Source organism: Polypterus senegalus, chromosome 5 (genome assembly GCF_016835505.1).
Source record: "Polypterus senegalus isolate Bchr_013 chromosome 5, ASM1683550v1, whole genome shotgun sequence".
NCBI classification, from domain to species: Eukaryota; Metazoa; Chordata; class Cladistia; order Polypteriformes; family Polypteridae; genus Polypterus; species Polypterus senegalus.
Genome location: NC_053158.1, coordinates 130,369,190 through 130,394,176, shown reverse-complemented (window position 1 = coordinate 130,394,176; position 24,987 = coordinate 130,369,190). Strand labels below are relative to the sequence as shown.

Below are 24,987 nucleotides of genomic sequence, written 5' to 3'. Positions count from 1 at the left end.
GATTTTTGGGAAAGGCCTGGATTTTTCAGAAGAGATGGTCTTCATCCTAACTGGAGGGATCTTATGTATTATCCCAAAGTATGGCAGCAAAACTGCCTGGTTGACTGATTAGAGCACCATCCAGGCCGCAGTCATGTGATCTTAAATCACAGGCTGTTCTTTATCCCACCTGTTATTTTCCTGAAGCTGTTACCCATAATCCCTGTTGTGGGGCATCCAGTAAATTTAGTCTTGATACAAACCATAAATTAATTGATAACCAAAAATAAGGTGTATAATTAGACCAAGGGATAAAACCAGACACTCCACCAGGGGCATCTGTAATAGAAATTTAATTCAAATTAAAACAAAAATATATCAGCAGTTCAGAAAGAACCATGCAGTTTTAAATGCTGTTTATTGAACATTCGCTCTCTTGGCACTAAAGCTGTTTTGGTAAATGATATAATATTAAGTACAAAATCTGATCTGTGTCTTCTTACTGAAACCTGGCTTAGTAAATGTGACACTGTTCCCTAGCTGAGGCGTCACCAGATGGATACTCGTTCCTTCATAAGTCTAGAGATTCTGGTCGAGGAGGAGGCCTTGGAATAATTCATTGTAACAAAATGCAAATCACTCCTAAAAATTTAGGCAACTTTACATCCTTTGAGGCATTCATTTTAAATATTAAAACAGATTCCAACACAATTATAGTGCTAGTCTACAGACCACCAGGGCCATATTCATTGTTCATGACTGAATTTAGCAACCTTCTGTCTGATTTGGCTATAAATTATGATCACGTAGTTCTGATGGGGATTTTAATGTACACATTGATGTGGAAACTGACACTTTTAGCAAATGTTTTACTTATTTGTTAAATTCAGTAGGATTTTGTCAGATTGTCAAAGGTCCAACTCATAATCATAACCATACATTAGATTTAATTATAACTTACAAAGTTGAAATTCAAAATTTAAATATTACTCCATTAAATGTAGTTATTTCCGATCACTTCTTAATTACGTTTGATTTAGTTCTGCCCATGCCAGCACTCGCATTAAAACAAAGACAGTGCGACATCTAGATTGTAATTCTGCTTCAAAATTTATAGATACCTTGAGTAAGTCGAGTGTAATTGTGGAAAACCATTTAGATCAGTTAACATCAAATGTAAACGTGGAAAACAATTTAGATCAGCTAATATCACATTATAATGTGACCTTGAGAGATGCTCTGGACACAGTGGCTCCCTAAAACAAAAGTGATCAAAGCACATAGAAACTCTCCCTGGTTTAATGAAAATACTCGAGCTCTTAAATTAGAGTGTCGAAAACTGGAGCGCAGATGGAGAACAACAAAGCTACATGTCTTTCAAATTGCATGGACAGAGAGTGTTAATAAATATAAAAAGCCCTCTTTAAAGCTCGCTCAGAATACTATTCTACATTAATAGATAGCAATAATAAAAATCCTAGGGTACTTTTTAGAGCAGTGGCTAAATTAACAAATGGGAATTCAGATCAACAGTGCAAAATACCAACAGATATTAGCAGTACAGACTTTATGAACTTCTTCAATGAGAAAATTAAAAATATAAGATCCCAGATCTCAGCATCACAGTACAAACCAAATACTAGCTTAGCAGACCCTGTCACCCCTTGCATTCAGCACTTTAATAATTTTAATCCTGTAACTCACCAGGAAGTCTTAACTTTAATTACTAAAATGAAGCCCACTACTTGTTCCCTTGATCCAGTGCCAACAAAACTAGTAAAAGTGCAATGGATGTTCTTGCAGCCCTATTCTAACATTATCAATAGTTCATTACTGCATGGCACAGTACCTGATGCACTAAAAGTGTCAGTCATTAAACCTTTACTTAAAAAGTCAGACCTAGACCCACACATACTAAATAACTATAGGCCTATTTCAAATTTACCATTTCTCTCTAAAATACTAGAAAAGTAGTCGCCAGTCAGCTTCAGTCACACCTTACATTACAATTTATTTGAGAAATTCCAGTCTGGCTTTCGCACTGGTCATAGTACAGAAACGGCACTAACACGGGTTGTAAATGACATTCTGATATCCTCTGATGAAGGAAATTCCACTGTAATTATGTTGTTGGACTTAAGTGCAGCATTTGACACCATTGACCATTCTATTTTACTGCACAGGCTAGAAAACGATGTTGGGCTTACAGGGCCCGTGCTCGCTTGGTTCAGTTCTTATTTATCAAATCGATTCCAGTATGTACAGAAATGTGCAGACAGTACTCCATCATTATACACAGAAGTTCAATATGGTGTCCGCAGGGCTCAGTACTGGGACCTTTACTGTTTTCACTTTACATGCTTCCACTGGGATCTCTCATTAGGAAACATAATGTTAATTTTCACTCGTATGCAGATGACACCCAGTTATACCTTTCATTTAAATCAAATGAAGTTTCTCCGATGTTGTCTTTAATTAGTTGTGTTAGTGAATTAAAGGAATGGATGAATGAGAACTACTTGTCTTTAAATACAGATAAAACAGAGATGTTAATTGTTGGAGGGAATGACGCTGATCACAGCAATATTTTGTCGTCATTTAACTCAGTTGGAATCCCAATTAATTTTACTGAATCAGCCCGCAATCTAGGAGTTATCTTTGACTCTAGCATGTCATTTAAAGCGCATATTACAAAGTCGTCCAAAACATGTTTTTCCATCTTAAAAATGTTAGGAAATTAAGGCTTTTCTAAATAAACAGGATTGTGAGAAATTAATTCATGCATTTATCTCTAGTAGGATTGACTACTGCAATGCGGTGTTCACTGGCTGTTCAAACTGTTCTCTATACAGCCTCCAGTTAATCCAAAATGCGCTGCAAGAATTATTACAAGAACAAGAAAATATGAACACATAACCCCAGTTCTTAAATCTTTACACTGGCTCCCAGTTAAGTTTAGGGCAGATTTCAAAATCCTCCTTTTAACATATAAAGCATTAAATGGCCAAGGTCCGCTTACTTGTCTGAACTTATCATGACTTACAAACCTGAGCACATTAAGATCTCAAGATGCCGGTCTGCTTAGGATTCCAAGGATTAATAAAATAACAGTGGGAGGTCGAGCTTTTAGTTACAGGGCCCCTAAACTGTGGAATGGTCTTCCTGCTTCCATAAGAGATGCCCCTTCAGTCTCAGCCTTTAAATCCCGGCTGAAGACTCACTACTTCAGTTTAGCATATCCTGACTAGAGCTGCTGATTAACTGTACATACTGCATCTCTGTTGTTAGTCATTAGCACTATAACATAAGTAACATGATAATTATATTTGAATACTAACCCTCACCTATTCTGTTTCTTTTCTCGGTACCCAAATGTGGCCATTGGTGCCACGCCCACCTGCCAAGTTGTTTGCCTGCCTATGGTAAAGTCATCTCTGATGGAGGATCACAGGAATCATGGGAAAGAGGGGTCCTTTCATCGGAGCAACGTTTCAGCCGTGGCATGGCCAAATGGGGAGGCAGCTAGATGGAGGAGGTCTCCAGGACTCTAAAAATATCCAAACCTAATTATGTCATATCATCTACTGTTAAACCGTACTTCTAAAATTTTTATTATTATGCTGTCTTAAGGAATTGTTCTGTTCTGTATATTGTATTGACCCCCTACTTTTGACACCCACTGCACGCCCAACCTACCTGGAAAGGGGTCTCTCTTTGAACTGCCTTTCCCGAGGTTTCTTCCATTTTTCCCTACAAGGTTTTATTGGGAGTTTTTCCTTGTCTTCTCAGAGAGTCAAGGATGGGGGCTGTCAAAAGGCAGGGCCTGTTAAAGCCCATTGCGGCACTTCCTGTGTGATTCTGGGCTATACAAAAATAAACTGTATTGTATTGTATTGTATTGTATTGTATCTCTTTCAGGGAAGACCCTGCATTTTTCAACAAGATAATGCCAGACCACATTCTGCATCAATCACAACATCATGGCTGTGTAGGAGAAGGATCCGGGTACTGAAATGGCCAGTCTGCAGTCCAGATCTTTCACCTATAGAGAACATTTGGCGCATCATAAAGAGGAAGGTGCGACAAAGAAGGCCCAAGACGATTAAACAGTTAGAGGCCTGTATTAGACAAGAATGGGAGAGCATGCCTATTTCTAAACTTGAGAAACTGGTCTCCTCGGTCCCCAGACGTCTGTTGTTTGTTATAAGAAGAAGGGGAGATGCCACACAGTGGTGAAAATGGCATTGTCCCAACTTTTTTGGGATTTGTTGACACCATGGAATTCTGAATCAACATATTTTTCCCTTAAAATGATACATTTTCTCAGTTTAAACTTTTGTTCCGTGATGTTTTATTCTGAATAAAATATTAGAAGTTGGCACCTCCACATCATTGCATTCAGTTTTTATTCACGATTTGTATAGTGTCCCAACTTTTTTGGAATCCGGTTTGTATATACCCCGATCTGAACCCGAGCGGTGTTTTGTTATTGGACTTCTGTGCTCGCCACGGATTGTCCATAAAGAACACCATGTTCAAGCATAAGGGTGTTCATATGTGCACTTGGCACCAGGACAACCTAGGCCTCAGTTCGATGATCGACTTTATGGTTGTGTCGTCGGACTTGCGGCCATATGTCTTGGACACTCGGGTGAAGAGAGGCGAGCTGTCAACTGATCACCACCTGGTGGTGAGTTGGCTCGATGGTGGGGAAGATGCCGGTCAGACCTGGTAGGCCCAAACGTGTTGTGAGGGTCTGCTGGGAACGGCTGGCAGAGTCCCCTGTCAGAAGTAGCTTCAACTCCCACCTTCGGCAGAACTTAGACCACGTCCACAGGGAGGTGGGGGACATCGAGTCCGAATGGGCCATGTTCCGTGCCTCTATTGTTGAGGCGGCTGACCGGAGCTGTGGCCGTAAGGTGGTCGGTGCCTGTCGCGGCGGCAATCCCCAAACCCGTTGGTGGACACTGGCGGTGAGGGATGCCGTCAAGCTGAAGAAGGAGTCCTATAGGACCTTTTTGTCTGGGGGTCTCTGGAGGCAACTGATAGGTACCGGCAGGCCAAGCGGAATGCGGCTTCGGTTGTTGTTGAGGCAAAAACTCGGGCATTGGAGGAGTTTGGAGGCCATGGAGAGCGACTTTCAGGCGGCCGAGGAGATTCTGGTCCACCGTCCGTCGTCTCAGGAAGGGGAAGCAGTGCAGTGTCAACACTGTATATGGTGGGGATGGTGCACTGCTGACCTCGACTCGGGACGTTGTGAGTCGGTGGGGGGAGTACTTCGAAGACCTCCTTAATCCCACTAACATGCCTTCCAATGAGGAAGCAGAGCCTGGGGACTCTGAGGTGGGCTCTCCCATCTTTGGGACTGAAGTCACCGAGGTGGTCAAAAAACTCCTTGGTGGCAGGGCCCCGGGGGTGGATGAGATACGCCCGGAGTTCCTTAAGGCTCTGGATGTTATAGGACTGTCTTGGTTGACACGTCTCTGCAACATCGCATGGACATCGGGGACAGTGCCTCTGGATTGGCAGACCGGGTGGTGATCCCCCTCTTTAAAAGGGGGACGGAGGGTGTGTTCCAACTATAGAGGGATCACACTCCTCAGCCTCCCTGGAAAAGTCTATTTGGGGGTTCTGGAGAGGAGGGTCTGTTGGATAGTCAACCTCGGATTCAGGAGGAACAGTGTGGTTTTCGTCCGGGTCAAGGAACAGTGGACCAGCTCTACACCCTTAGCAGGATCCTGGAGGGTGCATGGGAGTTTGCCCAACCAGTCTACATGTGCTTTGTGGACTTGGAAAAGGCGTTCAACCGTGTCCCTCGGGGAATCCAGTGGGCGGTGCTCCAGGAGTATGGGGTATCGGACCCCCTGAAAAAAGCTGTTCGGTCCCTGTACAACCGGTGTCAGAGCTTGGTCCGCATTGCCGGCAGTAAGTCGAGCCCGTTTCCAGTGAGAATTGGACTCCGCCATGGCTGCCCTTTGTCACCGATTCTGTTCATAACTTTTATGGACAGAATTTCTAGGCGCAGCCAGGGTGTTGAAGGGTATAGGTTTGGTGGACTCAGGATTGGGTCACTGCTTTTTGCAGATGATGTTGTCCTGTTTGCTTCATCAGGCCATGATCTTCAGCTCTCTCTGGAGCGGTTCGCAGCTGAGTGTGAAGCGGCTGGGATGAGAATCAGCACCTCCAAATCCGAGACCATGGTCCTCAGCCGGAAAAGGGTGGAGTGCCCTCTCAGGGTTTGGGGTGGAGATCCTTCCCCAAGTGGAGGAGTTTAAGTATCTCGGGGTCTTGTTCACGAGTGAGGGAAGAATGGATCGTGAGATTAACAGGCGGATCGGTGCGGTATATACATGTATATATCTATACTAATAAAAGGCAAAGCCCTCACTCACTCACTCACTGACTCATCACTAATTCTCCAACTTCCCGTGTGGGTGGAAGGCTGAAATTTGGCAGGTTCATTCCTTACAGCTTCCTTACAAAAGTTGGGCAGGTTTTATATCGAAATTCTACGCGTAATGGTCATAACTGGAAGCAGTTTTCTCCATTTACTGTAATGGAGATGAGCTTCAACGCCGTGGAGAGTTTCGTGTGACATCATCACGCCTCCCACGTAATCACGCAGTACATAGAAAACCAGGAAGACCTCAAAAAAGCGCTCAAGAAAACATGCATTATATAATTGAGAAGGCAGCGAAACAATAAGAAGCGGCGAGTGACATATACAACCATATTCATGAGTTCTGCTACTTCGGAAACAAAGCACGATGTAAACCTACACTTTAAATTAAGTTCATAGACAGGCTGCGCTGGCGTTTGTAATTTAGTGCCTGCCCATATAAGGCCGTCCGTCAGCGGCAATCCAATAGCAAACTGCCACGGGTAAATATTCACGGGTGAAGGACTGTGCTTATGGAGAGGAAGATGAGATGGTCAGGGTGGTGTTTGACACAAACTCAGTGAAACTGCGAGAGAAAGTGCCAGGACTAAGGTAACATTAAATAAAGCTATGGACATAGCACGAGATGGCACCAGCACAGCTGGGAACCTTCGATGCAAGTACACCGAGTGGCTCACGTGAACTGACGCAGTGCACAGATAAAAAGCAACAGTTCCAAAGAGCGCTGAACAAAAACCGAATTACACAATTGAAAAGGCAGCAAAAAATATGAAGCGTCTGATAAGCATATTCATAAATGCAGCTACTGTGGAAACAAAGCACACGTTGGAAAAGTCAATGTCCCGCTAAAGGAAGACAGTGTAAAAAAACCCGTGCATGCAGTGTGTCAGGTCTCAGATAAAGAAGAAGACGAGCTGTTTATTGATGCAGTAAGAAACGAATCGATGAATGAAACCTGTCATCTTTACAACGATTGACAAACACGGAATGTAACTTGAACACAACACATCCTACAAATACGAACCTGATTGAAAGAAATAATGATAATCAAATCCTTGATGACAGCAACACTCAGTAACACAAAACAAATACTGTATATTGACAGTCATGTTACGTTATTTTTAAAATGTTCCCTTTTCTTTTTCTACCTTTTTTAACACATTACTTCTCGCTGCGATCACGGGTATATATATATATATATGTATATATATATATCCCGCTCTACATACTCGAATAATGGATACTTTATTCGCCATCAATGATTGTTTTGGTAAAGCCATACTCAGTGTATTCATTAGATGAACGGTAAAAAGTAAGAGCGAGGGAGGATGACTCATTGAGGCATGCAGGCTGTAGTCTTGCGTCAACTCTATCTGAATTGCGCGATCACATTTGAAAAAACATATCTTTTCAAGTTCTATTTAGTCCATATGTGTCAAACACAAGGGCAGGGCCACATCCGCCCGGCGTGTAATTATATCCGCCCGAGATCATTTTATATACTGTATTATTGTTATTAAAGCCCGGTATATGAAGCGCTGGTAACACAATAAACTACAGATCCCATAATGCAGCGCTTCAGCTGCCTTCCCGAACACTTACCGCTTACTACAGTTATTGCGCACTGAGTTTGCACGGCGCTTTGGTGACTTTGAAGAACAAAAAAAGTCCGTCTACATGCGGCTCGAACCTTGTGCATGTTTGGTAGCACATATCTGTGTGAGAAGCTCTTCTCAGTGATAAAGACTAACAAAACAGCACACAGGAGTCGCCTCACTGATGAGCACCTGCAATCCATCCTGAGAATCTCCACAACACAGAACCTCACACCAAACAGAAACGAACTTGTAGCCAAAAAGATGCCAGGCGTCCAGCTCTAAAATGACATATGAGCAAAGACAACTGAATGATTTGATTTGTTACTGCGTAAGAGCGGAGTCAACCGTTTTAACAAACAGCGTATTGCACTGATACGAAATAGCTGTGTGTGTATATATGTAGATATGTATGTATATGTACAGTATATATATGTTTATATATGTGTGTGTGTATGTATGTATATATATATATATATGTATTTGTGTGTATATATGTGTGTGTATATATGTATATATATATATATGTTTATGTGTGTGTGTAAATATATATATATATATATATATATATATGACAACAACACTCATCACTCACAACAGTGACAAAACAATTACATTGACAATCAGGTTACGTTATTTTCAAAATGTTTCCTTTTCTTTCATTGCTTCTTTAACACACTACTTCTCCGCCAAGAAACAGTATTTTTTGTAGTGTATATATATATATATATATATATATATATATATATATATATATATATATATATATATATACACACATACATATATATATATATACACACACATACATATATACATATATACACACACACATACATATATACATATATATACACACACATACATATATATATATACACATATATATATACACATATATACACATATATATATATATATATATATATATATACACATACATATATATATATAAGCAAGCATCATCTCCCCTGATATTTACTACGCGGTGAGGCATTTGTACTCATTCAACATTAATTACTTCCAGAGACATAATTTTGTCTATTTTTCCACAGCATCGCGCACAAAAGCAAGGGAACAATGGGAGCACCAGAACTCTGCTCACATCATGTCGCTTCGTACCGCACGCTGCAAGTAGCAAGTCTGTGATAAGCGGAATACAGCTACGCTTTCCACTCACGGGACGGAAGGACAATCCCAACTGCTTTTATATAGTAAGAAAGAAGAGGAAGATATCGCACAGTCTGGAGTCGAAAATCATCTTTTACCTGGAAAAACGAAACTACAAATCCCATCGTGCATTGCAAAATGGACGGGCGTGTGTGAAACTCCGCGCCTGCGTAGCACTCACGGGACGGAAGGACAATCCGGACCGCTTTTATATAGAAGGATTATATTATACATTTAAAAGTAGCTTGGAAACCAAAACAGTGTGGGCACCCCTGCTTTAAACCAATGTCAAGTACTGATCAGCAATTATCATAAATGTTTGGCTGTAGTCATTGTTACGCAATATATATAGTCAATCCTCAACATTGATGTGTTTAATTTTCATGAGAAGTATTCATTTGATTTTATTTGTAACCTATTTTTTACTTTCACTTTTTTTTTTTTTTTTAAGAGAATACAATTTGAACATGACACTGATCTGTAGGGAAGGGTATGCTATAGTATAGGGTGGTCCAGATCTAATTATGCAATTTTCATCACGCTATAACTTATTAAGTTTATTAAATATAAAATCACCTGAAAAATCCTGGACGATCAAGAAGTGTGCGAACTGACGACATGAAGAATCGTCTTTACGGCGAACAGGAATCTTCCTCACCTAAATCAAAGTCATTCAGATGATCTGGATCTGCATAATTAGATCTGGACCACCCTGTATAGATTTCTGTGCAAGCCCTGATCATGAAATGTTACAGAATGAGGTTTGATCGACATTTTTGCAGGGGTGGACTGAGGGACTGAATTGGTTTACTATACCTGTTTTGTTCAACCCTAACTAGATATTAACATTGTTTAGTTAAAAAAAATCAAGTTTTGTGTTGCACTATGCTTTGGGGGCATAATTGCAAGTTCATATGGCTCTATGCCCAAACACACTAAATCAGTGATGCAGCTGTCTGCCATGATATTGGTGTTAATGAACTGAACAGCTGGCTAGAGACATTGAGACTGCTGATCCCATCTTTGATCTCAGCCTCAAGGTTAAACATCAACTTTCTTCTGGTACGCTCCCATACATCAAGACCTTTAAGAATCTCAAAAGGTTGACAAAGCAGACGGCTTGAAATAGTCCATCACTAACATTATGTCCTTCACAATCTTCAACACTGGGACAAAGTGTTAGAGGTGATGTCAAGGCATCATGTACTGAATTTATGAAAAGTGCATATTATCAAAAACACTGTTCTGTTATAAAAAATTGCATGAAGAAAAGTGTATGTTCAGCATTACTGTTCAGATTACTGTTTTTGTTGGTCATTGGAACCTATCCTCCTATTTCCTATAGGTTCAATGTATTAACATTCATGTCATTTTCGAGGAATATAATATACGCAAAAGTTGAGGACTGACTGTATGTCTATATACAGTATACATAAATAAAATGCAAAGTTGACTGACTCACTCAACAACACATTTTTTCCTGCTTACTTAAAAAGCCGAGGTTTGGAAGGATGGCACATCTAATTCAGCAGGTATCCACTACAAAAGGACATTTCAATATATTAATGTTTAGGGATAAGCACCCCACCATAGAAAAAGTAAATAAGCCAAAATCTCAAAAATGTCTTCATGGATTTATTTGAAACTTGGTGATGTTATAGAAAATTTTAAATTAGCCAACATGCATTTTTTTCTCCTAGATAAATTGTTAATTTATCGATATTGATAAACATTATGTTAGCTTACATGATCTGTGCAGTGTTGATAGAGGGCTGTATGCAAAAAAAGGACATAGCAGAAGCAGTTGACAGCAGCCAACTGTTAGCCAACAGTGTAGACAGATGACTGAAGAACAGGTTACTTTCAGGACCCTAACAATCACATTTGCCATGAACAGTGAGGCATGAAATGGAAAACAAAGTTCTGCGAAGCTTAATTGTTAGCAAGCACTAAAAAGTCTATGTGAGCATTGGAGTCACTTCATCAAAAGCAAAAAAAGGTAAGACAAGCAGAGGCAGAACTGGCATCCTTGAAACCAAGACAAAGGGGAAAGGCAGAGAAAGTTTAAACACAATGGGTCCCCTAGGAGTTGAACCATTGTAATATAAATTCTCATCTACAGGCTTTGAGAAGAGATCTGCAACCCCAACCTTGAAAACTGTTTACATTTATATGCTTACTTTGAACTGGTATTCCCTATCTACTGTTCCCACCACCATCACTGTTTACATACACATTCGCAAATTTGGACTTTAATTGGGGTTTCCTGATCGTTTAAGTGATATGAATTTCCTACTGGGACTGTGTTTTGAAGGCATCTTAAAGCACTAGAGAAAATAATCCCAAAAGTAAAAATATTCAGTTCATTACATGGTTTGCCAAAATGTGCAGCCTATAAACATCTTTGCTGTTTGTATTAAGTTAAAGTAAAACTCAATGTGTTAGAACTTGGCAAAAAAATTACATAGATTGAGCATACAACTCATGCAGAACAAAAAATGAAATACTTGAGTAAACAAATGATAATATATACTCACATTTCACATAACTACTTTCAATTCAATAAATATCGTTTCCTGTAAAATTGTGTTTTGCAATGACTATCAAAAAAAGCCAAGGTCAATTACTATGAAAAGCAGGACATGATCTATGGAAGTAATGTTTTACTCCTGTGCAAATGTAAAATGCATTTTCACTGCCTGACAACAATATTAGCCTTTGATAAAAACCATACAATAAAGTGTACCATATACCAAATAAATATTATACACAGAAAAAACTTAAGTTACACAGTACTTCCTTCAATTAAATGACAGCACTAACTGAGGTCCACTGTCTTATGAAATTTCCAGGGCAAAGACATGTAACACAGCTAGTGTAAAATATTAAAAAACAGGTTAGTGTGTATGTATGAAAATTGAGAATTTTAAATGCCAAACCAAACCAAAGGTTAGGTGGATCATCCCTGCACAATATGACTCTGCAAGCAGTGCTATAGTTAAGAAATCCCTTGACATGTCCAAGACCACAACCTGTCAAGACCGAGTCAATACCAAGTTTATGGGTATTTATGGGTATGGGAAGTTAAAACTGAGTCCAAATAATAGGGAGATCAAGTCAAGACCAAGCCTTAACAAGAATTTAACTCCAGCCCAAATTTGCTATTTTGCTGATGGTGTCCTTTAAGAACATAAAAGGATAAAACCAGTCACCTGTGTTACCATATCAAGTGAAAAATTAGTTACTCAAAATGATTCAACTCCATTAATTCACTTTTGTTAAAGAGTTTGGTATCTGAGTTTACAAAATATCTCTTGCAAGTAATGTATATATGTACATTTCTGCCCTAAAATACCAATAGTATATTTTCACAGTATACTTTGCAGTGGTGAAGTCCATGGTTGCACATGAGAAATAGCAGATACAAAATAACTTATTAAGAGCTCTGTGTGCATTTTGATCATTTTAAAAAGTAATAATTTTTTTAATCTGATTTCAAAAACAGATTACGGACAATTGTATTTTTTACTCTTCTAATCTGCAAAATTGAATACAAAGAGCCATTAAAATACATATTATTTCTGCTATTACATCTTTACATAGGATACGTACCAAAATGCAATCCATTCCACAGTCTGATTACATTAATATGCAATGTTTGCCTAGTTTACAGAAGTTATGGAACATTGTTTCCTTTTAAAAAATAACATAGATTATGACCCAAGAATCTGCAAATTGATGCATAATATACTTTATATCTAGTTTCTAAGTACTTATTTATGCAAATCTGAGGGAAAAAAATGTTTTCAAGCAAACAAATCCCATACTGACAGTAACTAGAGTCTAAAACAAATGAAGCCAAGTTGTTGTCGCTAAAGTGGGACGGCTCAAGAGGGCAGAGTTCTAAACGAGCAATAGTTGGTACATTTGAATTTACAACAGTTTAATAAATCACAACAAGATGCTAACAAAAAGATCAATGTCACAAGCAACTGCCAGGTCATATCGTAATTCTCACTAACATTCATATGAACAAGGCGTAGTCTTTCTGTTGTACATGCATTCCTCAAGTTACATACGAGATAGGGACTGTAGGTATGTACTTAAGTTGAATTTGTATGTAAGCCAGAACAGGTACATTATTTTAATAAATGCTATTGTTGACCGACCGTAACCAAATGCTCTGCCAATGAATGATGAAGTTTCACCTCTCTCTGACCTTTTAATCATTTCTACTTTATTTTCAATGGTGATGATTTTTATCTTCTTTACTGTATCACCAGCACTTGCATCAGATTTGTGTTTCAGAGACATTCTTGAAAGGTGAAGACAAAAGGTTAAGACTGGCACTGTACACGTCATTACAGCAGGAATGAAGGCACCAGTTGTCAATACGTCTGATGTACTGACAAGAGACAATTTCCTGCTATGTACATAACAGTACAAGCAGGCTTGCTATTGAGAATGAATGTGGGTGGCGAGTGGCGATTTATCACCAGCCCACCTTACAGTCACCTCCACTACAGTATGCTGCCTACAGTGTCCGCCCACTGAGAACAAAGACCGTGCAGCCAAAGGTGGGTTGTGAATCACCCACCACCAACCCCATTCAGCAGGCAGTCATCCAAAGCACACTACAATGCTACCCCCCGCCGCCCCGTTCACCCTCAATGTCCTCTGTTCAGCCATAACCAGGTCACTGATTGCAGCATTACCAGCCGCCCACTGAGAACGAATAGGGCAGCCATTTGTGGTGGGCGGGCAGTGAAACCGCTTGACACCGGGAGCCGCCCGAGGGACACTACACTGTGCAAGCCACAAAATCGCCCCCCCCAGCCTCCATCCAGCCATCGCTTGCAGCGTTCTCAAGCCAACGATGACGGAGCAGCAGTTACTGAGGCGCATGCGTCGCAGCTGCGGGCCCGTTCTTAAGTCGTAGGTCGGATGTCCATAACCTGGGGACTACCTGTATATATACACAGGATTAGATGAGAGTGCGCACGCTACCAACAATGCCCATGAAAGGTAATGAAACAATGTACTACAAAGAATATTATTATTATATTATTATTATTAATAATAATATATTGTATTAATCATTGCATTTTCAAATGTGACTCTAACATACAAAATCAACAAAAATGCTTGCAGCGCTATTAAGAAATTAAACACAGCAATCTCAGACTTGTACTAATGGAATTTTGACATAAACATGAAAAACAAACAAAAAATACAGTATGTGACAAGACCAATGGCTAAAGTCAAGCCAAGTCATCCATTTTTTATTTTACAGCAACAGAATACCAAATGTGTGGCCACTCCTACTAGTATTATGTTGGTTATTTTTAAAATTCATAAATTTTGCTATTATATGAAAACACATTTAAAAGATTTATATTATTTTACAGTTTTGCTTGGGAAAACAAGTAAATGATAGAAAATTAATTTAAAGCTAAAATATTGTTTGCATAAATCTATTGGTTTATGTGTGTCTATTTATTTCAACGTGTTGGAGGTAGAAGAAAGAAAATTTTCAGCAAATTATTTTAATTATTCAAAAATAATTAGATATTCAAGACAACTTTTCATTATCAATGATGGCTAATAGTTTAAAACACTATTCCTCTACTAGAGGGAAATACAAAAAACATATTTTAGTTAAGAGATACCAAACACAAAAAGTATGGGGTTGTTAATTTAAAACAGTAAACCAGGAAATATTCCCTCACATAGCGTTGCAGTAATTTAGAACCAACCAACCAGTTGTGAAGTTATAACTGATAACCTGCATGGTATTTAATAACTATATCCATTAGAATATTAACAAACAAAAAGACTGGCAAGCACTTTCATATTATTTCAGACAGCTAATTCTCTCTTCTTTCACTGCCAGCTAAAATGAGCCATTTGAAGATGTTCCATATGACTTATGACATATTCTCTCTCTCTCTTTCCTAATAGAATTGCAATAGCCTAAAGAACAGTTATTCTTAAAAAGAGCAACACATTTTTTCTCAAACATAATAAAATGAGCTCCACTTATATCTTTGTGGTCCAATTGTCACTTTTACTCTTCCACTTTTTTTCTACAATTCTTTTGCTTTATGTACATGATCTTCATTATACTTCACCTTTTTCATTATGCTTAAAAGGTTATATGATAATCAGTTAAAACTGAAAAGCAAAAAAAAAAAACCAAACACTTTACAAAAGAACAACCCAATCAATAACATTAGGTAACACTGAAAAGAGTAAGTCCTTAATTAATGTAACTTTTTCATACTTTTTACATGACTGCAAAAGAATTGAAAACATTTGTTTTATTGCAGCTTTAATTGAAATGTTTATTATAACAAATACAAATCATAATGAAGCTGCACATTGCAAAAGAAATGTAACGCTTTGAATTATAAGGAAAGTAGCTATTAACCCATGTTAGGCAATTTAATACATGTTGTTAAAAATAAACAAACAACAGTAGAAACAAAATGGCAAGTAAAAATTGCCTTTCTAATATGGCCGGTAAATCTGCATATAAAAATACATATGCATTACTCTTTGGTCTATAACATCCTAACAAACCTTTAAGATGAAGATAAGATCCAAAAAGAATACTAAATCAATAGTCATAAGCAAGCAAAAATCAATCATTTTAGATACTAAATTAAATTTGGCCAAAGTATTAAGCAGAGATTAAGGGATAAGAATGAAAAACATGCAAATACAAAATTGCAAGGATGTGTACTGCAGTATAAACCAGTAAAGGCTGCTGGTTATGAAAACCAACTAGGCTGCAGATCAGAGGACCTTTCTAAGAAGAGATATGATATTGTTAATATCAGAGAAGGAAAGCATAAACAAGTTTACACTTCATCGCAATCTTCACATTTGGATAACAAATTTTTAATACACATTTAAATCTACCATTAATGGAGAATGGACTCTTTACATATCAAAGTAAAACAAGAATGAAACCATGAAATCAAAACAAACGCAAAGGACAAAAGCAATTTTTATAGTAAGCACTAAATAAACAAAAAGTGGATATACAACAAATATTAAAAAAGTAAAAGTACAAACAATACAAAACTGTCATAAAACGATTATTAATATCATCTGTCTGGATTCTTCAAATGCCCCTCAAACATCGGATGTCAACCACCAACCATTCTTTAAATATAAGAAAAGAGTTCAGATTAACAACAATAGTATGCATTCACAGTGCATTAATATCCAGTCTGTACTGCAAATTCAAATCATTCACGACTGAGAAATTGCCATGAATGTATTTAATTTTCAATGGGAAGATACAGTAAATTACAAATTCTTTCAAACTAAATTATGATTCCAACCAAATTAAACATTCATAAAGATGTTCCAAAGATCTTTCAAGATTGCATTGTGAAAAACAATTTTAAAAATCTATATAAATACCACTTTCCAATAAAGAAAAAGAAGAGCAATAGAGTTTTTACACATGAAGGGGTAGTGAAACTGCAGCAGCAATGAAACATGTTTACATCTTGACTCTGTTCTCTTATGCTCATGCCAAAAAAGGAAATAAAGATGTCATACATTTCCATCAAAAAGGGTTTATTCACAAAACAACCAGCCAGACTAAGCAAAACGATTTTAAATCAAGGACAAGCTACTCTGTGTCTACAAATTATTTTTCTTTCTCCCAACAAAGTACCTTGCATTAATCAGATAAACTATCCACTAAGAAAAATGTTCACCAAAATCCAGAAGATCCATCAGTCGACAAAATGAAAATTACTCAATTAACTTCACCATAATAAAAAAGAAGAATTTTGGTAGAGACAGAGTAAAAAAACTAATATAGTTAAGTCAAAACATAAATGCCATTATCTTTCAATATATCTAGCATGCAATATTTCTGTTAATCACTTGCCTTGAATCCAATATCCAATGGCCTTTTCCTTACAGCTCTGGGTCTGTGTAATGCTTTCAAGTTACTACTGCCATCTTATACAAATTTGTTTCCTTGACCCATTTCTTATTAGCTTTTTTATTGTTTTACTCATTCAGTAAAGCAAAATTTAAAATTTCCTGTACATCCAAAAGTTCATGGGTAGCTGTAGATAGTAACCAAGGTCTTCCTTAAGATCAAAACTGTTTTGTAATTGTCTTTTATCTCCATACTCTTCACACCATGATGAAAGAAAAGTCAGATGAAGATGGACACCATGGCCTGAAATATTCCATTTTGGTAAAATGTATCAAAACATATTATCATCATTGTTTTCATTTCCATGGGTCAAGTTCCTGTTGACTTGTGCTTGTAACATCCAGTTTGATGTATTTCCTGTAGGAAAGTCAAGTTGTGATGGAAAACGGCAAAGACTTCCTCAACTCGTGTTTTTCCTTATCATCCAACCAAAGTCAACCAAGCATCAATCTATAGACTATGTATTGCTTGCTTTACCTTTGCATTTTTTTAATTACTTACCTTAGTGTTTACCAATCCAACCACTACCTTTCATCATAAAAAAATTCACAACACAACAAGCAACATTATGGAATTGATGTATTGTTGACCCAATATCTTTGCATTGCAAAGCGTTTACAGACCAAATAACTGAAATACACCCACGAACGCTTCTTCCTTGTCAACCATGAAAAGTGTAACTTTAACACGTTTCTACTTTTCAGCACAGTAATAGTAGTTATACGAGTACCGAAATCATTCCCTCACCAATACGTCACAGGCTACAAAATTTATCTCAAAACTATGTAGACACATTTTAAGGATCCAAGACTGAGTGAGTTTGGACAGGTAAGACAGCTTTAAATTTTATTCCTCTTGGGGATTTGCGCTACATAAAAGATTAATTTCTTCCCAAAAGACAGATTTTGTTACTCATTGCAAAACAGACTAGACAGACTTACAGCGATCGCACCCCACAAAAAGAAAGTGCCCAGATGACCCAAACAAAACCCACTTGAGTACACTAGTAGCAGCAAAGTCAGCCCCTTCCCTCAGTGCTGTCTACCCCCAGTCAAAGTGTGGCAGGCCAATCGTAACACACTTCACCGTCTCCTTTAAGATATATTTCCGTCCACCAAGCTGGGAGGACCGCCGTTTAAAACACTCAACCGGAGAGGCTCGAAGGGCGAAAGTATGGCTATGAAAGAATTACAGTACCTCGTAGAGCTCCTCTGAAGCCATGGTGCCTTCTTAATTGTGTGTTCTTCAGGACGGTTGCATACACTTTTTCTTGCAGTTGTTATATCAGTGTGGCCTCTCCTTCCTCTCTCTCTCTCTCTCTCTTAGTCACACACTTGATCTCCCCCCTCCCTCTTAGTCGCTTGCTGACTTTCCCCCCTCCTCTCGTTCTCTCTCTCTACTCTCGGAGCGCTCGGTTTCAGTAAATGCCAGAAGACCCGTAACACGGCTGCGCGCTGTGAGCTTGTGCGCTCCCTAACAGGAAGTCTCAATCGAGCTCCGAGAACAGCCCGTAGCGATTGCGAGTTTCGTGGGCGCGTCTGTCAGTTGGCGGCACAGTCGAAGCGGTCAGAGATGTTGAAGTCTGTTGAAAGGTGGATACTAAGCTAAGCTGCTTACCGCGTCAAAAAAAAAAAGTTTTCATTGGCACCACAAGATAAACTATTCAACTGGATGGAAACCAAGGGCTGGTATGACTCAAGTATTGTTGTAAAAAACTCTTTGTAGAGTTAAGTTTCAGGTAGCACACATTCATACACATGACCAATTCATTTATTTATATATATATATATATATATATATATATATATATATATATATGTGTGTGTGTGTGTGTGTGTGTGTGTGTGTACTTTCTTTCTAGTTGGAATTATCCCGTTATAAATTCATAAACAATGATTTCACATATGTTTTAAAAATAGAATTTGGTTCAGCTATAATTTGTTATTTGAACCCCTTCCTATACACAAATTATTCATATACTGACAGTATTATTCATATACTGGTGATGATAGTATTTACTAACTGTTAAGATGTATCTCTTACTTTTAAATAGATGTGCTTGAGGCAAGAATAAATAGTACCTACTGTGCATACACTTGTAAAGCAAATACAAATTATGACATCTCATTGCATAATGCATACTCACAAGCTACTTTATTTCTTTAACACATCTTCGAATAACAGCATAAGTATGCAATGACTGAAATGATTAAATTGTGTAATTTATCTTCTGTTTGTACTAAACTTTTTTGTGCCATTTTTTTGGTTCACATGCACTGTCTTGAAGTTTTAAGGAATACAAACACAAATCAAGAAGTCAGTCTGTCATAAATGTTATTATTTACTTATAAATATTTAGTTATTGCTGCACTGACACAAATTGATAAGTCTTTATTATGTGCTGCATAAGACTCAAAGTGTCAGAGGTGTGCTTTGTGGCCATTATTATTATTATTATCAATAAAAATACTTAATGCAATCAATACCATAAAGTGTTATTATTTACTAAGCATTCAAGACAACGCTGTTGGATGATGAAGCCTTCTGTTTAAAGCAATTAAATCAATGTGCTTTGTTTCAGCATAGATTATGCTTGTTAATATCACATGCAGAAAATCAGTGTGAATTTAATTATTCGTGGATGCATTAAGGTTTAAAACATGTTGATAAGATCATGATATGGTAGTTATCAAACAACAACATAGCCCAAGAATAATTTTGTGAGTGAATTTTTTTGTATGCTTCTTTCATAACATAACTTTTTCAAACTCACCTAATCCAATTCAGGGTTGTGGGAGCTCTGAAGTCTATCCTGGCAGCCCTCAGCATAAGGCAGGAAACAGTTAATAGACAGATTGCCAGTCCATCAAAGGATTAATATTTTTATTAAAATTATGTTACTTTTTTGTTTCCGTCTTTTTGTATGAGGACCTGTGTAAAACAAATTATTTTAGCTTAATCCAACAAGTTAGCAATCCACAGTAAAAGTCATTACCACATGTCACCTGCTATCTGCCAGCCTTTAAAAATGTTGTCAACTATCTATTTGCCTTTACATAGGTAGAATATTCCTGACTGGCACAGATTTAAAATGAAGTCCTTGAATTATTAGTATGAGTTATATTTTTCACATCTATAGAAGTGGCTAAAATAATGTGGAGACTTCTTACAGTTTTTTAATGCACTTTATACTTTTATTTCTGATGTTTAAAACAGTTTTAATATGTGAACACTGCTCCTGTACACACTCTGGATTGAACACAAGTTAAAAATCCATTGTAAAACTTGTAGTCATAGATTATATCTATCAACGGTTACCATGGCAACAACCTCAATTTACTATAAATTCTGCAGTGTTTTGCACATTTTTTCATGGTGAATGGTAGATACAGAAGATTTAAGATGACGTTTTAGCTAGAATATGGAAATAAGTGTTAAATTCGGGTAAATGCGTATGTACAGGTAGTTAGTGTTTTTATAATAACAAATACTAAATTTGATTGAAGTAAGACAATGACACTAAAGAAATAGCTTATTTTAGTGGCCATTTTGATTCTTTCTGTGCAGTTTTTTAGGAATCTTGGTTAGACCAGTAACAAAAGAGTTCCAATTTTGGTTTTGCACTATTTCACGTTTGCTATATGAACTGTCGAAGATGCCAGGGGCCACGACCCGGCCGGGATGCCTTGGAGGACCGGAAGTGGGCGTGCGCCCATCTGGGATCACGTGGGGGCCGCCTTCCTAGTTGCTTTGGGGGCCACGGGTTCAGGGCATGGAAGCCCCACCCTGTGGGTCCCATGGTCACCGCCAGGAGGCTCCCCAATGCCTTGGGGACTTGTGACCTCAGCACTTCCGCCACACCAGGAAGTGCTAGGGGGAAGATTTAAGTGGACACCCGGAGAGCTGCCGGGAGAACATCCGGCACTTCCGCCACGCTGAGGCGTGGCCAACGAGGGAATGCCGGGAACCACCTGGAGCTCATCCGGGAGAATATAAAAGGGGCCGTCTCCCTTCATTCATGGCTAGAGTCGGGTGGAAGAAGGACAAGGCACGAGAGAGGTGTGGAGGCGGCCCGAGAAGAAGGCATTGTGAGGCGAGGACTGACTGTTGGGGTTTGTGCACATTGAATTGGGTCTGAGTGACCAAAATATTATTGTAAATATTGTAAATAAACACGTATAATGGTTGAAGAACAACATGTCCGCCTGTCTGTGTCCGGGTCAAGTCCACAGAACATATTTAACTCTTTGTTTTCAAGAAGGCAGCTATAATTCTGGTAAATTTGGCCTATCTGTCCAGGTTTTCTGCTTTTATTTATATGTTATGCAAATGCTTTATATTCACCACGGAACAGTTTGATTGTTGCTTTTAACACAAGCTGAAGCCAGTTTCAGATTAGGTTACACTGTCAGGTATATAAATCAGCAACCTTTTATAAAAGAGGCAAATTACGTCTTCTGATGTGACATGATTTTCTTTAAACTATCATTTAGGTTTGATTTTTAATTTCAACGTTTACTGCCAATAAAATAAATGTATAACATTTATTAGAAATAAACACTAAACATTAAAGCATTAAAGTGGCAATGTCATTTTATACCGTTTATTACACAAGTTTGTTGCACATATCCAGTAAAAGTAAAAGATACATAATTAATATATATGTATTTTTGTAGAACATACTGTAAGTTCATCTATTTAACTGGTTTTCCCTTATATATTTGCATAATAAAAATAGCATTTATATAAGAACAAAACATTTGAAAATATGCTTAATTCAGTGAAGGATAATTTGGAGGTGGAGCCTGCCCTGGCAGCACTGGGCATGTGAAGAACTGACCTTTAGCAGAGTGCTTGGCTATCACAGAGCCCACTCAACTGGGGCCAATGAAGGTTCACCAGATAACTTCCATGTTTGAGGGTGTATTGGTCTTAATCTATGCAGACATAGGGAGAATGTGCACACTGCACATGGACATCAACCAGGAGTAGGATTTGAACCCAGGATCTGTGAGGCAGTAGTGCTAATCACTACACCACCATCTGCCCAAATGATGTATTTACTTATAGAATACTTGCCTTGAGGGAATGTTGGTGTGTGACCTGCAATGAACTAGCATTAGGTCTGAGTTTTTTTTTATAAAATTACAAACTTAAAAATATAAAACATTTTACATTTTCTATTTGAAGTAAAGTCCCTGTTGTCCTGATTAGAAAAAGTATAGAAAACAGAATGATGAATGGATGACCCTTTTGAATATTTTACTTTGGGCTTTCAGATATGAAAGATATGGAAGCAGATGATCTACTGTGGCAACCCCTAACTTGAGCAGCTGAAAGAAGAAGAAGAAGAAGGGCTTTCAGCATTATTGCTGAAATTAAAACTGTGAATATACTAACAAGATTGTTAACTTAGTTTACTTACTTAAATAAATGTACATTGTGTAATCTGTAAGTGTAAAATTACATATATGATTGGCAAGTGTTTGCTGTGTTAATATGTGTGTCCTCTGAAGATATCTGAAGATCAATGTCTTTCCTTGAATTATATTTTCTCCAGTGTGATGGCTTATGAATGAGGCTTAGCATTGTAATAATTTGTTATCCACAGTGTTGCTTCTGTATTGGTAAAAATTAAAAAAAAGATATGATTAATCTCATGCTACTTAAGTGTCAAACTTCTGCAAACCTGTCAAAATATGATGTATATTTATTCTAGCAAGTATTTAAGAGAAATTCTGAGAGAAAAAGCAAAAAAACCAGGTTGGGGAGACAAGTACACTGCAAGTATGTATGTATGTGGGTCCACATTTGAAGGCACAGAAAACTGACAATACTGTACCAATATTTTTAATATAGTAGCGTGTAACAGATGTTTTTATTTTTATATTTTGCCAATTATTACTGATAATGAATTGTCATGCTTTCAAACCAGCAAACTGATAGAGCACATCTAATTCTCTTAAATGTCTTTTGTTTTTTTATTTTTGCTAAGATATTCTTTAACATATTCTATTGTTATTTTACATTATTGTTTGTTTTCTATGCAAAGGACTGCTTAATATGCTCACATTTAAATGAATTTAATTCAAGATAAATGCATTTAGCCTTATTGCTCTATTCTGTTGCTGAAACTAGTGTTTCTTCTTCTTATTGCAGGTTGATTGATGCCATGTGACCTACAATACTTAAAAAAAGCCAACTCTGTTAAAAGATTCCTTAAACATTGCTATACTTTGCAAACACTTCCCAAGATGTTTCAGATTTTAAATTTCCATTCAGTTAAATGAAAATTATATGATTGTCTGATGCATTGCAATGTTTGGTCATAATCTTTCTTGTTTCATATTATGTGGTTATAATAGCACATCTTAACATCTCATTAGCTTTTATAATTGCTTCTGTACATTGCCTTGAGGAAAAAAAAATGCTGTAAACATAAACAAGTAAATATTTCTTAGAATTTCTTCATCTGGCTCACTGTCTCTGATCTCATTTTATTTATAGCATTCCTCTCACCTTAATGTAAAACATGCATGTTTCTGCACTAATATTTGGTTTGTGTATTGTAATCTTGTGTTGCCTTTACTGACTGGTTAGTACTGTGTTTCATATTTCAGCCTTTCACACTTTATCTATCCTAGATAATTTTTAGGCAATTAAAGTAATATGCTAGTCTGTCACAGGGTACACCTACTCACATATCCACACTAGTGAAATGTAGAGTCATCAATCAATGTAGTAGAAATACTTTCAGATGCACTAGTGGATGCATCAAACATATTCTTTGATTAAATTTTGTTGTTGGATATTCTACGCAATGTCAGTAAAGGGTTTGTAATTGTATTTTCCCACTTCTATTTGGAGTCAATGTGCTTAATCAACCTTCCCTATTCAGCTTGGTCTTGCACCACCTCATTAGTCAAACCTTTTCCTTCAAATCTTCTTTTACTTTATCCATACACTTCCACTTTGGCATACCTCACTTTCTCTTTCACTTTACTTCTATTCCCATCACTCTTATGCCCACATGTTCATTGTCTTTTCTCATAATACTACGTCCATACCACTTTAGCTTTCTATTGTGTACTTTCTTAGATATCTCTATCACTTTTGTTATACCTCAGATTGTCTCATTTCTTTTTCTGTCCTTTTTTGTAACTCCACACATCCATCTCAACATTCTCACATCTGCCACATTTACAGTAACTTCTTCTATGCTTCTTTTACTGCCCATGTCTTAGGTCCATACATCATTGCTGGTTCTAAAAACCTTACCTTTAAACTTTGCCTTAATTCTCCAGTCACACAATACTCCTGATGCCTTCTTCCAGTTTTTACATCCACACTGCACTCTATAGTTTATATTTGTATCTAATTTTTCATCTTGGACTGACCCTGATCCTAGAAATTTAAATTTATCTTCTCTGCAGACAAATGGCTGCATCTTAATCATTATAAAACATTATATACTGTATTCTTTCTTTTTATTATTTATCTTCAATCCTCTGTCTTCAAAATCATTTCTCAATTCTTCCTCTCCACTTCCTCTTTTCTGGTGCTACACAATGTCATCAGCAAAAAGCATGCACCAGTGGATTAATCTTTTACCTCATGACTCAACACACTTTCATAATCAGATCAAAGAGGTAAGGACTTAAAACATATCCCTGGTTCAGACCTACTCTAACTGGGATCTTTTCTGTTACCTCAAAACTGCTTTTAATCCGAGTATTCATTCCATTGTACATTTGCTAAACAAACCTCACATACTTCCCTGGTACTCCATTTCTTTCTCACGCACCTCTAGACCTCCTGATATGGCACTCTGTCATAAGCCTTCTCCAAATCAATAAACACCATATGCAAACCTT

At 37.5% G+C, this 24,987-nt stretch overlaps 1 protein-coding gene and 1 long non-coding RNA gene across 3 annotated transcripts in view; one reads left to right on the top strand and one right to left on the bottom strand.

Moving 5' to 3' along the window:
- The window catches only part of cdyl (chromodomain protein, Y-like), a 248,496-nt gene extending 229,969 nt beyond the window's left edge, over positions 1-18,527 (bottom strand). Inside the window, exon 1 of one of the 2 annotated variants that reach the window (XM_039753357.1) lies at positions 18,311-18,527. In XM_039753357.1, coding sequence (XP_039609291.1) covers positions 18,311-18,334 — 24 coding nt within the window. In that variant the 5' untranslated portion in view covers positions 18,335-18,527. The remainder of the gene's footprint in view (positions 1-18,310) is intronic. The other variant, XM_039753356.1, reaches the window with a different exon arrangement.
- Positions 18,528-18,661: 134 nt separating this feature from the next.
- On the top strand, positions 18,662-23,810 carry LOC120529499. Its single transcript, XR_005633758.1, has 3 exons — positions 18,662-18,801; positions 22,393-22,499; positions 23,273-23,810. It is a non-coding gene; the product is annotated as an uncharacterized LOC120529499 (long non-coding RNA).
- Positions 23,811-24,987: the final 1,177 nt, after the last annotated feature.